Source organism: Eptatretus burgeri, chromosome 6 (genome assembly GCF_056783735.1).
Source record: "Eptatretus burgeri isolate ZD-2024b chromosome 6, Ebu_testis_v1, whole genome shotgun sequence".
Taxonomy (NCBI): Eukaryota; Metazoa; Chordata; class Myxini; order Myxiniformes; family Myxinidae; genus Eptatretus; species Eptatretus burgeri.
The window spans coordinates 37524071-37539513 of NC_140966.1; the positions used below are offsets into that span (position 1 = coordinate 37524071).

Genomic DNA, 15443 nt, shown 5'->3' on the forward strand with positions numbered 1-15443 from the left:
CCCAAACTCCCGCCCTTACGATCACTATCCTTATCCTCCCGAAATTTTGATATTTTTGCACTGTTCACTAATCAGAATGTACTCGTATGAGAATTGAATGAAAAGCATCGTCTGCTACGTAGAGCATGTGGTAACTCCATAACGTTCGCTGCTTCCAAATTGTACGTAAAAAATTGCAAATTCAAATGAGGAGCAGCGAAACATTGGGTCTGGATCTCGCTTATGCGATCATGCACTGAGATTTAGTGCATGCGGTATGTGTGCAATACAGTGCATGCGGTATGTATGCACAGTGTATATGCATGCGATACGCTCACTGCATGCAGCTGGGCCCGTACCAGCCCGGCGGTCGCGACCACCGTGCGGTGTTTAACAGCCGCTAGAGTTCTACGAGTCGCGCTGCAGCTGTGGAACATCGACTTCGAAGTTACCGATGCTTCAAGCCCTCGATGTTGATTACGAAATGGCAGAAAAGAAGCTTACGAAGACCAAGAAATGGTCTCAGAAGTACAAGACCGAATACAGTCTCCAATACCCGTGTATTCGAAAGTCTGAAAGAGGAATTCATCATGCGTATTGTACAGTATGCAGCGTTGATATTTCAGTTGAGCACGGAGGTCGCGATGATATTCGGAAGCACGTTGGAAGCAAACGGCACACAGACATTGCAAAGGAGAGATCTTCGAGCACGAGTACCGGTACACTTCTGAATTATTTCACCAAACAAGGGACAAGCGAGGAAGAGGATGTTACCCGAGCGGAACTTCTCTTTAGTGGATTTATTGTGGAACATAACTTGCCCATATCAGTCTCAGATCATGCTGGACCTCTATTTCAAAAGATGTTTCCAGATTCAAAAGTTGCTTCAAAGTATGGATGTGTACAGAACAAAAACTTGCAAGATGTGCAAGATGTGCAAGAACAAAAAAAAAAAAAAAAAACAAGAACAAAAAGCAAGAAAAAAAAAAAGAAAAAAAAAAAAAGAAAAAGAACAAGAACAAAGAAGAAAAAAAAGAACACTGGTCAACAATTTTTTACTTTCTGAATGTTGTCTAGATTTCTACAAGTGAATTAGGGTATTCTGGCACTGCTGAATCAGGAAATGGCATCCGTTTCTCTCCATCAGGTCAGGTTTTTGTGCTAAGTTGATTTGAAAAAATCAGATCTTGTGACAAAATCAATTACATTTTGTGGCATTATCAGCTGATTTTTGTCAACACATATCATCCTAAACATGTTTTTAAGAAAAAAATGTTTTGCCAACAACATTTATTGATTACATGATAGAAACATCGATTACTGTCATCTGAATGGTGGGCATTGATAAAGGTAAGTACAAGTAAATTGCATGTTGCGTCACCACTGTTCAAACTTCAGGGCTTGAACTTCCGTTTCTTCGAACTCCTGGAATGTTCAGCGGCAGGGAGGTCTCTCTTCAGATTCCAACAGTAGTCAGCCATCATGACTGCGTCCCAGCGACCCTGATACCTGGTCTCCATCTCCTTCATGTCCTGATGGAATCTCTCCCCTGCTCGTCACTCATTGAACCCAGGTTCTCAGGAAACCGGTTCATATGTGAAAATAGGTAGTGCATCTTGATGCTCATGTTGCAGCCCAGGTTTCTGAAAGCAGTCAGCATGTTGTTGACAAGTTCTGCGTAGTTTCTGGCCTTATTGTTGCCAGGAAAGTTCTTCACTACCAAAACAAATGTCTTCCACGCTTCCAGTTCCACTTCGTTCATTGAGTTTTTGAACTCTGGATCTCTGATGAGCTGACGGATCTGAGAACCATCAAAGATGCCAACTTTCAACTTCTCCATGGTCAATCCTGGAAAAGCCTGGCACAAGTAAGTGAAGCAGTCACCATCTTTGTCCAGAGCCTTGGTGAACTGCTTGATAAAGCCGAGCTTGATGTGCAGCGGTGGGAAGAGTATTCTGTCTCTGTCCACCAGAGGGTCGTTGATGACGTTCCTTTCTTTGCATGGCACCAATTCCTCCCGCACAGGCCAGTCCTTCTTCGTGTAATGCTGAGCACGGTCCCTACTATCCCACATGCACAGAAAACATGGGTACTTGGTGAAGCCAGACTGTTGTCCCAACAAAAAGTTCACCATCTTCAGGTCAACACAAATAAACCACTTATGCTGATCATAACCAATTTTCCCCAGCACGTACTTCACCGCTTCATACTTCTCCTTCAGTGTAGTCGAGTGAGTGATGGGTACAGAGGCAAACTGGTTGCCGTTGTGTAGCAGAACACATTTCAGTGATCGCTTGCTGCTGTCAATGAAGTCTCCAATCTTTGGGTTCGTACTGTGGCACTCCAAGCTTGAGCAGAAGCGCATGTCATAAATTGGCGCATGTAGGTATTGTACATTCTTCAGAGTTCGTTATTTCAAGAAATACAACTTTTTTGTATCACATTATTACAAAATCTGCCCCATTAACTTTCGTTTTGATCCACGAACTTTATGCTTTGCCTCACCAATTTTTGGAAGATTTTGAGGTTTTATGACTTCAAACTGATCCCTTTTCGACATAATCACCTAGAACTATCGTACCTGAATACTTCTTGTCATTAAAATAATTATTTCCAATTAAAACAATTATTTGACATGACATTTTACCCCCACCAACTTCTTCTAAAATGCTCCACACATGCGTACATGTGAACAAAAATGTAAAAAACGACATGTGGCCATATCTCAAAAACTTGACCTGATTGAACAAAACTAATGTGAGTTTTGGATTCAGCGCATCAGATTCGTCCTAAATCAGCTTAAAAAATGCAGACAACAAATTTGTTGTTGACCAGTGTAATTGGTGAGTTGTCAAATGTTACTGCTTCATCTATTGCCGATATTGCTAGACTAGCTCCATTTAGCCTAGCTACAGACGGTAGCAATGACAGTGGTGAGGCCCAGCTATATCCTGTCCTGATTTCGTACTATGACAACAGTGCTGGGATTGTGAAGCAAGGTTTGCTAAGTTTGCCTGCGTGCAAACAAGATTCCACTGGAGAAAACATTTTCAAACTGCTTGATCATGAGTTCAGTGACAGGAAAATTCCGTGGGAAATTGTGTTTCCTTTTGTGCTGATAATGCCTCTGTCATGGTGGGCAAGCACAAAGGAGTCGCTGCTTATATCCACAAACAAAATTCAGAGTGCTACATCATGGGATGCCCTTGCCATATGATGCACAATACGGCCAAGAAGGCGGCTCAGGCCTTACCCATTGAATTAGATGACTTTCTCATCGATATTTACTACTACTTGGACAAAAGTAGTAAACGCGTCAAAGGAGTGAAAGCACTGCAAGAACTCTGTGATGCCCCGACACACAAGATTCTGAAGCATGTCGCAACAAGGTGGCTGTCCCTTGGTCAGTGCCTAGACAGGCTGATTGAACAGTGGGAGCCACTTCGCCTCTTCTTCAAAGAAGAAGTACGAAGAAAAATGCAACCAACTGTAGCCAAGACTCTAACAACGAGCAAGAAGGGCCGCACTGTATCTACTGCCAGTACTGGCACTGCAGGATCAAGCACTAGTGGAGCAGCATTCACCACTACCACTGCAGTATCTGCTGCGAAGAAGACAGCAGGGACAGCACCAAAACCAATGCTGAGAGCAGGTAGCATCACCGGCCCTTCATCACGTTCATCTACAAAGCAGATCCCTTCAGAGTCGAGAAAGACTGTGATAGTCCCATCTACAGGCAAAGAAGGACCCAAGTTAAGTTCTGCTTTTGCCAAATCACTTGATAGAAGCTCAGCAAAACCTTCGAATCAGAGGTCTTCTTCCTTGGCTGCACCTACCTCAAGCTCTCTCCTCAAACGTAAAATTGGATCTGGTACTACGAGTCTGACCTCTTCTGCTGGCAGTAAACGCAAGTGTGATCGCCCTGCGGCTAAGTGTACTACGAGTTCTACAACTAAAGCGCATCTTCCTCAAACACTGTGCAGGAATCTAGAGAAAAACGTGTCAACAGGATGTTCTTGTCTCCACAAACAAAACTCTATTGTTTCTTCCTTCGATATGCTAACAAGCTTTTTGAGAAGGGAATCTTCTGCTCCAAAGGAGACGAACCCTGTATTTATCTCCTGCACGGAGGTGAATGGTCTTCTGAAAGATATCTTCGTACGGTTTTGAAACCATCGGTGTCATCGGTTGCTCTGGTAAATGTACCCTTCTCTGACAGAAATCATCAGAAGAATGATGAGGACCTCATGATTGGGAACGATGCCAAACTGTATATAAGGAACAAAGGAGTCTCAAGAAATCCACCTTCACTCTGAGTGAGTCAGACATCCAAGGTTTCTTCAGTGCAGTTCGCTCATATTATGTGAAAGCCTGCAATTACATCTTCAAAACCTGGCCGCGAGATGATGAATTAGCCAAGCATGCTCAGGTGCTGGATGTTAAGCTACACCAAGAAGTGGGGTTTGACTGTGTGGAGTTTTTCATCAAGAAATTCCCCTGTCTGTTCAGTGGCGGTGATAGTGACATAGACAGTCTTGAGAGTGAATTCGCTCACTACCAGGCAGACGCCTCCATAGCTACAATTGCTACTGAGACAGTGAGAGTGGATGAGCAGTGGCATCGGATTTCACAGCTCACAGATCCCTGCACTGGTGCCAGAAGTAACCTAATTTGAGCAAAGTGATGAAGGGAATCTTGGTCATTCCTCATTCGAACGCATCATGTGAGCGGGCACTCAGTCTTGTACGGAAGAATCATACTGAATTTCGTCCCAATTTGAGTGTCAAAACCCTGGAAGCTCTCTTAATTGAAAAACTAGCTCATAGCACCCCTTGCTACCAGAGAGAATACAGCAAAGACATAATCAGAAGGGCTAAAGAGCCACACAGCTGTCACTCAGCAAAGCTGCCATGGAAAAAGCAAGCAGCAGTAGTACCAGCCAGTAAGGTAAGAAAAATATTGCTTCTTTTGTGCTTTTTGTTAATCTTTCATTGTCCCCTAACTTACTAATATTAACATACATGTAACATTAAAAAGTGCACAATTTTCCCCTTTTTTTGTTCAAAAAGTGGGAATTCTTAACATGTTAAATGCTCCAAAATAGGGCTCAGAGGGCACTAGAGAGCGTCTAGAACCCCAGAGCTTCCAGGGCCCTAAGGCGGGCCCTGGACCCCGCCGCAAGGGTCGAGCGCTCCGCGCTCGAGATGTCCGCTTCGCGCACATTATTTGGTGTCGGTTGAAAATCCTCCCTAATTCTGATTTCCAAAAGTTGGCATCTCTGCGGGAGGAGAAGGAGGAGAAGGAGGAGGAGGAAGACGAGAAGGAGGAGTATGAGAAGGAAGAAAGAGGAGAAGGAGAAAGAGGAGGAGGAGAAAAGCAGAAAGGAGGAAAAGGAAAGACGAGGAGGAGAAGAAGAAGAAAGAGGTGGAGGAGGAGGAGAAGAAAAACGAGAAAGGAGGAAAAGAAGGAGAAAGACGAGATGGAGGAGGAGAAAGAAGATGAAGGAAGAGGAGGAGGAGAAGCAAAAAGGAGGAGAAGGAGAAGATGAAAGAAGCGAAGAAGGAGGAAAAAGGAGGGGGAGGAGGAAGAGAGCAGGAGGAGCAGAAGAAGTAGAAGGAGGAGGAGAAGAAGAAAGAGGAGGAGTAGTAGTAGATTTTTTTTTTGTATACCTTGGTCGAGGCTCGTATGAGAGCTAACACACAACTCACAGCAAGGAGGCATGAGACAAGAGGGGCGGGAGTGGAAGGGACAAAACAGTGGGGAACAGACACATTAGGTGAACTGTGGAAGGGAGTGGGATGGGGATGGGACGGGGAACATGGCGAGGGGAAGATGGACATTAAAGGGACTTTCAGGAAGGAAAGCAGGAGAATTGAAGGAAGTGGGCTTGGGTGGATTATCGGGGTAGAAAAGATCGAGGATTTGGATGGGGGAAGATAAGAGGTGGTGGTGAACAGCTGTTTTGAAAGCCTGAAGGGAAGAATGGGAAAGAATAGAGTGAGGAAGTTTATTCCAAAGGCGGGAAAAAGAGGAATGAAAGAGTGAAGATGAGCAGTGATTCGTGATTTTGGTAGTTTTACCAGAAGGGGGTTGAACTAGGAGAAGGAGAAGGAGGAGGAAAAGATGAAGAGAAGGAGGAGGTGAAGAAAGAAGGAGGAGGAGGAGCAGAAGGAGAAAGAGGAAAAGAAAGGAGTTGGAGGAGAAAGAAGAGGAGGAGTACGTGTTGCTGAAGGAGAAAGGAGGAAAAGAAGGAGGAGAAGAGAGGAGGAGTAGTAGATGGAGGAGAAGGAGACAGAGGAGGAGAAGAAAGAGGAGGAGCAGGAGGAGGAGAAGAAAGAGGAGGAGCAGAAGGAGAAGGAGAAAGAGGAAAGAGGAGCAGAAGAAAGAGGAGGAGTAGTAGATGAGGGAGGAGAAGAAGAAAGTGGAGGAGGAGGAGAAGAAGAAGAAGATGGAGGTGGAGGAGGAGTAGTAGTAGGAGAAGAAAGAAGAAAAAGGAGTCGGAGAACTCGGAAAAGGAGAAAGACGAGAAGGAGGAGGAGAGAAAGACGAGGAGGAGGAGAAAAAGGAGGAGTATGAGAAGGAGAAAGACGAGGAGGAGGAGAAGAAAGAGGAAGAGGAGGAGAAAGAGGAAGAGCAGAAGAAGAGAGGAGTCGGAGTATGAGGAGGAGAAGGAGGAGAGGAAGAGGAGGAGAAAGAGGAAGAGCAGAAGAAGAAGAGAGGAGTCGGAGTATGAGGAGGAGGAGGAGAGAAAGAGGAGGAGAAAGACGAGGAGAGGAAGGAGGAGGAGGAGGAGTACGAGGTGGAGAAGGAGAAAGGAGGAAAAGAAGGAGGAGAAGATGATGAAGAAAGAGGAGGAGAAGGAGGAGAGGAAGAAAGAGGAGAAGGAGAAAGAGGAGAAAAGCAGAAAGAGGTGGAGGAGGAGGAGAAGAAAAAGGAGAAAGAAGGAAAAGAAGAAGGAGAAAGATGAGATGAAGGGGGAGGAGGAGGAGAAAGAAGATGAAGGAAGAGGAGGAGGAGAAGGAAGAGGAGCAAAAAGGAGAAGAAAGAGCAGGAGAAGGAGAAGATGAAAGAAGCAGGAGGAGGAGAAGATGAAAGAAGCGAAGGAGGAGGAGGAGGAGAAGAAGATGAAGGAAGCGAAGGAGGTGAAGAAGGAGGAATAGAGCAGGAGGTGAAGGAGAAGATGAGGGAGGACAAGGAGAAGTAGGAGGAGGAGGAGAAGAAAGAGGAGGAGAAGTAGAAGGAAGAGGAAGAAAGGAGGAGGAGGAGCAGAAGAAAGGAGGAGGAGGAGTAGTAGTCGATGGAGGAGGAGCAGAAGGAGAAAGAGGAGGAGTAGTAGTAGATGGAGGAGGAGCATAAGGAGGAGGAGTAGGAGTAGAGAGGAGGAGGAGGAGAAAAAGGAGAAGGAGTGTAAGGAGTCGTCCATGGAGGAGGAGAAGAAGGAGGAGAAGAAGGAGAAAAAGGAAAAGGAGGAGGAGGAGGAGAAAGAGGAAAAGGAGGAGGAGGAGAAAGAGGAAAAGGAGGAGGAGGGGGAGAAGAAAGCGGAGGAGGAGGAGGAGAAGAAAAAGGAGGAAGAAAGAGGAGGAGAAGAAGTCGGAGAACTGACGGGAAAAAGGAGGTGTATGAGAAGGAGGAGAAGAGGAGGAGGAGAGGAAGAAAGAAGGAGTCGGAGTATGAGGGGAAGGAAAAGGAAAGACGAGAAGGAGGAAAAGAAAGAGAAAAAGGAGAAAGAGGAGGAGGAGAAGGGAAAGGAGGAGGAGTGGAAGGAGTAGTCAATGGAGGAGAAGGGGAAGGAGGAGAAGAAGGAGGAGGAGGAGAAGGAGAGGAATAAGAAAGAGGAGGAGAAGAAGAAAGCGGAGGAGGAGGAGAAGGAGTGGAAGGAGTCGTCCATGGAGGAGGAGGAGAAGAAGGAGGAGGAGACGGAGGGGGAGAAAGAGGAGGAGGCGGAGGAGAAGAAAGAGGAAAAGGAGGAGGAGGAGGAGTAGAAAGCGGAGGAGGAGAAGGAGAAGAAAGAAAGGAGGAAGAAAGAGGAGAAGGAGTCGGAGAACTCTGAGGAGAAAAAGGAGGAGTATGAGAAGGAGACCTCGGAGGAGGCGAAGAAAGGAGAAGGAGAAGAAAGAGGAGGAGAAGAGGAGGAGGAGAGGAAGAAAGGAGGAGTCGGAGTATGAGGGGAAGAAAGGAGGAGAAGAAAAATAGGACAAGGAGAAGAAGAAGGAGGAGTCGGAGGAGGAAAAGGAAAGACGAGAAGGAGAAAAAGGAGTATGAGATGGAGGAGAAGAAAGAAAAGGAGGAGTAGGAGAAAGATGAGGAGGAGGATAAAAGGAGGAGAGGAAGAAGGAGGACAAGAGAGGAGGAGTCGGAGAACGAGAAGAAGGAGGACGAGAAAGAAGGAGGAGAAGACGAAGAAAGAGGAGGAGAAGAAGGAGGAGGAGCAGAAAGAGGAGAAGATTGAGGAAGAAAGAGGAGGAGGAGAAAGAGGAAAAGGAGAAAGACTAGGAGGAGAAAGTGGAGGAAAAGGAAAGACGAGGAGGAGGAGAAGAAAAAGGAGAAAGGAGGAAAAGAAGAAGGAGAAAGACGAGATGGAGGAGGAGAAGAGAGAAGGAGAAGAAGGAGGAGGAATAGAGTAGGAGGTGAAGAAGGAGGAAAAGGAGGAGGAGAAGGAGGAGGATAAGGGATGGAGGAGAAAGAGGAGAAGGAGAAGGAGTGGAAGGAGTGATTGATGGAGGAGGAGGAGGATGAGGAGAAGAAGGAGGCGGACGAGGAGGAGTGGAAGGAGTAGTCAATGGAGAAGGGGAAGGAGGAGGATGAGGAGAAGAAGGAAGAGAAGGAGGAGTGGAAGGAGTAGTAGATGAAGGAGGAGGAGAAAGAGGAGGGGGATTAGTAGATGGAGGAGGAGGAGCAGAAGAAAGAGGAGGAGGAGGAGGAGTAGTAGTAGTAGATGTAGAAGATGAAGGAGGAGGAGAAGGAGGAGAAGAAAGAGGAGGAGAAGAAAAAGGAGTCGGAGAACTCGGAGGAGGAAAAGGAGAAAGACGAGAAGGAGAGGAAGAAGGAGGAGAAGAGAGGAGGAGTCGGAGAATGAGGAGAAGAAAGAGGAGGGTAGTATGAGAAGGAGAGGCGGAGGAGAGGAAGAAAGAGGAGCAGAAGAAGGAGAAGGAGGAGAAGTCGGAGTATGAGGAGGAGGAGGAGAAGAAGAAAGAGGAAAAGGAGAAAGACTAGGAGGAGAAAGTGGAGGAAAAGGAAAGATGAGGAGAAGAAAAAGGAGAAAGGAGGAGGAGAAAGAGGAGGCGTAGTATGAGAAGAAAGAGGAGGAGAAGAAGAAAGAGGAGCAGGAGAAGAGAGGAGGAGTCGGAGTACGAGGAGGAGAAGAAAGGAGGAGAAGAAGGAGGAGAAGGAGAGGAAGAAAGAGGAGGAGGAGAAGAAGATGAAGAAAGAGGAGGAGGAGGAGAAAGAGGAAAAGGAGAAAGACTAGGAGAAAGTGGAGGAAAAGGAAAGACGAGGAGGAGGAGAAGAAAAAGGAGAAAGGAAGAAAGAGGAGAAGTAGGAGGAGGAATAGAGTAGGAGAAGAAGGATAAGATGAAGGACGAGAAGAAGAAAGAGGAGAAGGGAGGACAAGGGGAAGTTGGAGGAGAAGGAGGAGAAGGAGGAGAAGGAGGTGAAGGAGGAGAAGTAGGAGAAGGAGAAGAGTAGGAGTATAAGGAGGAGGATAAGGGATGAAGCAGTAAGAGGAGAAGGAGTGGAAGGAGGCGTCGATGGAGGAGGAGGAGGGTGAGAAGGAGGAGTGGAAGGAGTAGTAGGAGAAGGAGGAGGCGTAGGAGAAAGAGGAGGAGGATTAGTAGATGAAGGAGGAAAAGGAGGAGGAGCAGAAGAAAGCGGAGGAGGAGGAGAAGAAGAAGATGAAGGAGGAGAAGAAAAAGGAGTCGGAGAACTCGGAGGAGGAAAAGGAGAAAGACAAGAAGGAGGAGGAAAAGAAGGAGAGAAAGATGAGGATGAGGAGAAGAAAAGAGGGGAAGGAGGAGAAGAAGGGAGGAGGAGTCTGAGAACGAGGAGAAGAAAGAGGAGGCATAGTATGAGGAGGAGAAGGAGAGGCAGAGGAAAAGAGGAGAACAAAGAGGAGGAGGAGAGGAAGAAAGAGGAGCAGAAGAAGAAGGAGGAGAAGTCGGAGTATGAGGAGGAGAAGAAAGAGGAAAAGGAGAGACTAGGAGGAGAAAGTGGAGGAAAAGGAAAGATGAGGAGGAGGAGGTGGAGAAGGAGGAGGAGAAGAAAAAGGAGAAAGACGAGATGAAGGAGGAGGAAAAGAAAGAGGAGAAGAGAGAAGGAGGAGGAGTAGGAGGAGAAAGAGGAGGAGAAGGAGGAGGGAAAAGGAGGAGGAGAGGAGAAGTAGATTAAGGAGGAGGAAGAGGAGAACGAGAAAGAGAAGGAGGAGGAGAAAGAGGAGGAGGAGTAGTAGATGGAGAAGGAGAAGAAGGAGGAAAAGGAGGAGAAGAAAGAGGAAGGAGAAAGGAGAAAGAAGGACGAGGTGAAGGAGGAGAAGAAGAAAAAGGAGAAAAAGGAGGAAAAGGAGAGACGAGATGAAGGAGGAGGAGGAGAAGAAGAAGAAAGAGGAGGAGAAGGAAGAGTCAGATGAGGGAGGAGGAGGAGGAGGAGCAGAAGGAGAAAGAGGAGGAGGAGAAGAAAGAGGAGAAGGAGTAGTAGATGAAGGAGGAGGAAGAGGAGAAGGAGGCATAGAAGGAGAAGAAAGAGGAGAAAGAGGAGGAGAAGTAGAAGAAAGAAGGAGGAGGAGAAGTAGAAGGAGAAAGAGGAAAAGGAGGAGCAGAAGAAAGAGGAGGAGGAGGAAAAGGAGGAGGAGAGGAAGAAGAAACAGGAGGAGAGGAAGAAGAAACAGGAGGAGGAGGAAAAGAAGAGGAGAAGAAAGAGGAGGAGTCGGAGGAAAAGAGGAGGAGAAGAGGAAGAAAGAGGAGGAGTCGGAGTATGAGGAGAAGAAGGAGGAGGAGGAGAAGAAAGAAAGGAGGAAGGAAAAGGAGAAAGACGAGAAGGAGGAAAAGAAGGAGGAGAAAAAGGAGGAGTATGAGAAGGAGAAAGATGAGGATTTGAAGGAGGAGAAAGAGGAGGAGGTGAAGAAAGAGGAGGATGAGAAGAAAGGAGGAGAAGAGAAAAGAGGAAAAGAAAGAGGAGAGGTAGGAGGAGTAGGAGTAGAAAGAGGAGGAGAAAGAAGGAGGAGGAGAAGGAGGAGTGGAAGGAGTAGTCGATGGAGAAGGACAAGGAGGAGGATGAGGAGAAGAAGAAGGAGGAGGTGTTGAAGGAGAAGGAGAAGGAGGAGGAGGAGAAGAAAGAGGAGGAGGAGGAGGAGAAGAAAGAGGAGGAGGAGGAGTCGAAGGAGGACAAGGAGGAGTGGAAGGAGTAGTAGGAGGAGAAGGAAGAGGAGGAGGAGGAGGAGAAGGAAGATGAGGAGAAGTAAGAGGAGGAGGAGGAGGAGGAGGAGGAGGAGAAGGATGACTACCATTACTAAAAGTTGTGGAAGAGTTGGTTCGGTGACAAGAACCAGCCAATTCGATTTTGGTTCAGGTCTGGAATCAGATCCAACCTATCGGTGGTATACAAAATATAAACTGTTCAGCCTGGTGGAGGTATGTGCTCTACAGAGTGTCGTTCCGTTTCGCCAAGTGTCACCGAGTTGTTTCGTTGTCTTGCTTTCTGAGACCAAAGCATTATCAGAGTTCCAGTTTCTGAATTTCAAAATAATTCATGAAACAGTTGAGAAAAAGAGAATTAAATGTTATTGTAAACAAGTGGGATTCATGCACTCATATCTATACTTAAAAGGCCCTCATTTATCAATGTGGACAAAATTTCCCATTGATGACAGAGTAACACCATGTTAGAATTTCATTCACACATACAGAAGCTTTGAATCTTGTACATATTTAAAAACCAAGCACAATTTGCAATGGGTCATCCATCAAGAGTATATGTGCAGACAGCATTGAATTTTCTTTGATTTATCTTTCTTGTTCTGCCAAAATATTGTGTTTTCTCGGAAGTGGGAGAGTGGGTTAATTCAATGCAAGTCCAAGGAATGAATAAAGCCCCAAATAACTTGTTCATTTTGTATCCTGTTTCCCAACCTTTCCATTTCTCCCACTTCCCTCTTGCACGTAGACCACCTATTGGGGATAAGAACAGGGCCAAGATTACGGAGGCTGAAGCAGCTGCTGGGCGGGTGTGTGGACGAACGATCGGCAAGCGGAAGGTGCAACCCGGTGACGTGGAAGATTTCTATGATGGGATCAAGCGCTTGTACAATGAGGAGCCAGCTGACGGTGGGGGTAGTGAGCCCTGTGGTTCACCGTGCCCCCTTCTCCAGCCTCCATCACCAGTAGAATGTTAACGCCAATGCCTCATGTTTCCTTCATACCATTCCCTTTCCTTCCTGTTCATCTTTACGACCATTCTCACTAATCTGTAAATGGAGCCACAACTGAAAGTCTTGCAATATTTGGTGTACCTGCATTAAAACATGACAGTTGGCCATTATGGTGAAATTAAATAAAATACTTATCTGTGAGGGTTGTCAGCACACCAGTAAAACAATGGATTTGTCCATTGAGAGCCAATAGCGCCAAACCCCAACGGGAAGTGAGGGATGCTTGTGGTTTTGAGCATCAATCGTTCAGAGCAAAAGAGCTTGTTCCGATGAATTGCTAATGCTTAAAACGTCAGCATGTTGAATGGTGTGAAGCAAGATGCAGCGATCAGCTCACAGTGAAAATGCATTATTTCTAGCAAAATTCAGATTGGTCATTACAATATGGAAAAGTGGTTTCTAAGCTTTTAAGGAGAGTTTGATGCATCTTTAAAGTGACTTGCACTTGCAGGATCTTGGGGGAAGGGTATGTACATGTTCGCAGCAAGTTTGTCATTGTCTATTGCATACCGCGATTCAAATGCACTTTAAAACTTCCAAAAAAAAATACAAAAAGAAAAACGATGGAAAAAAGTTGATCCGATTTTCCGCTCTTGCTTTTGAGCTTCAACAAGGAATTTTCGAAATCCTCTTGCCAGGTATAAGGGGGGGGGGGTATGGATACCTCCCCTCCTCCTTTACTTGCCCAAATTTTGAATCCACACAAATAAATCCTTCCACATTTTGGAAGAATCTGAAATTGCATACAGGATCGAATTCTTAGTAAGATCAAAGCTAACGCTGGTACATATATCCAACGTTTGTCCAAAATGGGTACAAAATCCCTCCAAGCGAAATCGAGTTCCTTGACATGAACCAAGTACATGGAGGTGTGATTCTTGTGATGCACATGCAAATATCGTTTTAAAAGGAAAATTTCTGCAGATTTAACCTGCGGTACAAGTACAGCAACAGATGTTAATGTTTGAACATCGATTACCAACAACTTTTTGCCCCATGTCAAATCTCGTATTCGCTCAACCAGCAAAGCTCAAATAAAGGCACCTTTAAACTTTGATCAAAGTGAATGTTTTTAATAATTGTACATGTGTGCCTTACTTCGACGATGGTTAACACAACACCACAAAATAGTACAGAGATAAGCAAGCAAACAAACACAATGATGGCTTGGATTACATGATGCACAATGCTTTGGAATAATGTCATACTAGCTATGAAGTTATATAAATTATGTTGAAATATATATGTTATTGCTGTCTTAAGGGGAGGAAAATGTGGTTTTGCACCTGAAACCTCGGATGGAACAACTTTTCTGGCAAAGTAATGACAATGAAGTGAGCAAGGAATGTTTTTTGCATTCATAGACATAAGTCTGTACAAAATACTTTTTGGAAAGAATTAACCCTCCTCCCAGGACAAAAATGCAAGTGTTTTCTCTGAATGAAGGGATACCATTATCGTGTGTATATTTCTCTTAACCACAGAAAATGAGGGAGGAAAAAAAAAAAAACATCTTGCTCTTCCTTGAACTGGTCAGCTGTCCTGAATCTGGAAAGCTTGCCTGAAAAAGCTTGCGTTTATTTATTTATTTTGGCATTTTGGAAAAACAAAACAAAAACAACCAATGTTGGACAAAAATGGATACTCATTAATACTTGTCAAGTTTTCTTTCTGAATGACAGGCCCATCACCTCACAGGAAACTGGAGAAAGACAGCAAAAATGTTAAGAAAGAGAAAACTCCGAGTCATACATTTATGCTAAGTTTTGCACCACCTTTAACAATCGACGAGCGGATCTATCGATCGAGGATGGAATGGCATTTTATAGGGCCGGAGAGCAACAGTAACAATCACGTGACCAATTAAAGCTAGAACGAAGGGAGTTGGGCATACAAGTGGGCCGAGTAGATCCAGGAAAATACAAGTGGACAGGAAAAGCTGATAAATAAATGTGGACAAGTGAAGGCGGACACGAGAGGAGAGTCTGTTGTAATAGAAAGGATTAGGTTTGTGGAAAAGAACATGTTTGTACAAACTCGGAGACGACTCCACAGTCGAGAATGGAGGTTAACAGTTGGCCTAAATTTGGGGAGGATAACAAGGCTTGGGTTGCGAGCAGAGTGAGTGGCCTGGTCAGGCTCATGAGAGAAATAGCTGAGGGGGAGGTGGTGTAATACCAGAAATGAGGGAATTGAACTCTGCTCGTTGACCAACCTGTCTGTGGCAGAGAGGAGCAGGCCTTGAACCTTATATTAGCCTCAGTCACTTAACTGATGGAGAACATTAGGGGTGTGGCACGAGCAAACGTACATTATTTTTGAACAGTGACAAAGCATCAAATATGCAGCTGTGTATGTATGAGTCATGCAATGATGAAGTAACTACAGCTACCATCAATAGTTATTTTAAAGTGAGTCTGGTCCTCATTTTTTTTTAATGTGAAAAGAGAACTTACACCCCAATGAACCTCCACTGCAATACACTTTAAGACTGCCCCTGTCAGGCTCTTTTACTGTCCATCCTGATTTATACTGCACCATCCAGTTCCACTTGCTGGTAGGATGACCTAGAAGTACTCGCACTCGCCTCAAAGCTGTCTTGCCCGGTTTTGAATCCTGACCCAGCTAAAAACGTCATCCTCGTGTTTCACAGACGGTGATTCATCAATGTGTGCCGTCCCTCAGATGGATGGTAAACTGAGCGTCCCATCTGCCGGCATTAGTTGGTGGACACCAACGATCCCACAGCGTCCTTAGTGGAGGGTAGCTGAGCTATCGCTGGCTCCATGAACAAATTACAAATTCCTGCCCTGACTTCCTGAGTCGGAGTGGCAACCCGACCAGGATTGTAGCCGAGTAACTGTTTGGCAGCGCCATAGGGCAAGGTACATGATGACAGTTCTACCATTTTACCTACCTAACATGTAGATAATGTCAAATGTTTATAAATAGTGTCTAAGCAAATCAAAATACATGATAAATGACAACAAAAAAAGTTGTACCTAACCTTACTATATAAACATTTTTTCATTACCCCAATCCCCAT

The 15443-nt window shown here is 45.3% G+C and overlaps 2 protein-coding genes across 5 annotated transcripts in view; one reads left to right on the forward strand and one right to left on the reverse strand.

Annotated features, from left to right (window-relative positions):
• LOC147024561 (cyclin-I-like) overlaps positions 1-13459 on the forward strand; it is a 54486-nt gene extending 41027 nt beyond the window's left edge. For all 4 annotated transcript variants that reach the window (XM_085884606.1, XM_085884604.1, XM_085884607.1 and 1 more), the window contains one exon: positions 12133-13459. In XM_085884606.1, coding sequence (XP_085740732.1) covers positions 12133-12361 — 229 coding nt within the window. In that variant the 3' untranslated portion in view covers positions 12362-13459. The remainder of the gene's footprint in view (positions 1-12132) is intronic.
• Positions 12995-15443, reverse strand: part of LOC147024562 (septin-11-like) — a 39913-nt gene continuing 37464 nt past the window's right edge. Inside the window, exon 10 of the mRNA XM_085884603.1 lies at positions 12995-14099. Within this exon, the coding sequence (XP_085740729.1) occupies positions 14090-14099 (10 nt within the window). The 3' untranslated portion in view covers positions 12995-14089. The remainder of the gene's footprint in view (positions 14100-15443) is intronic.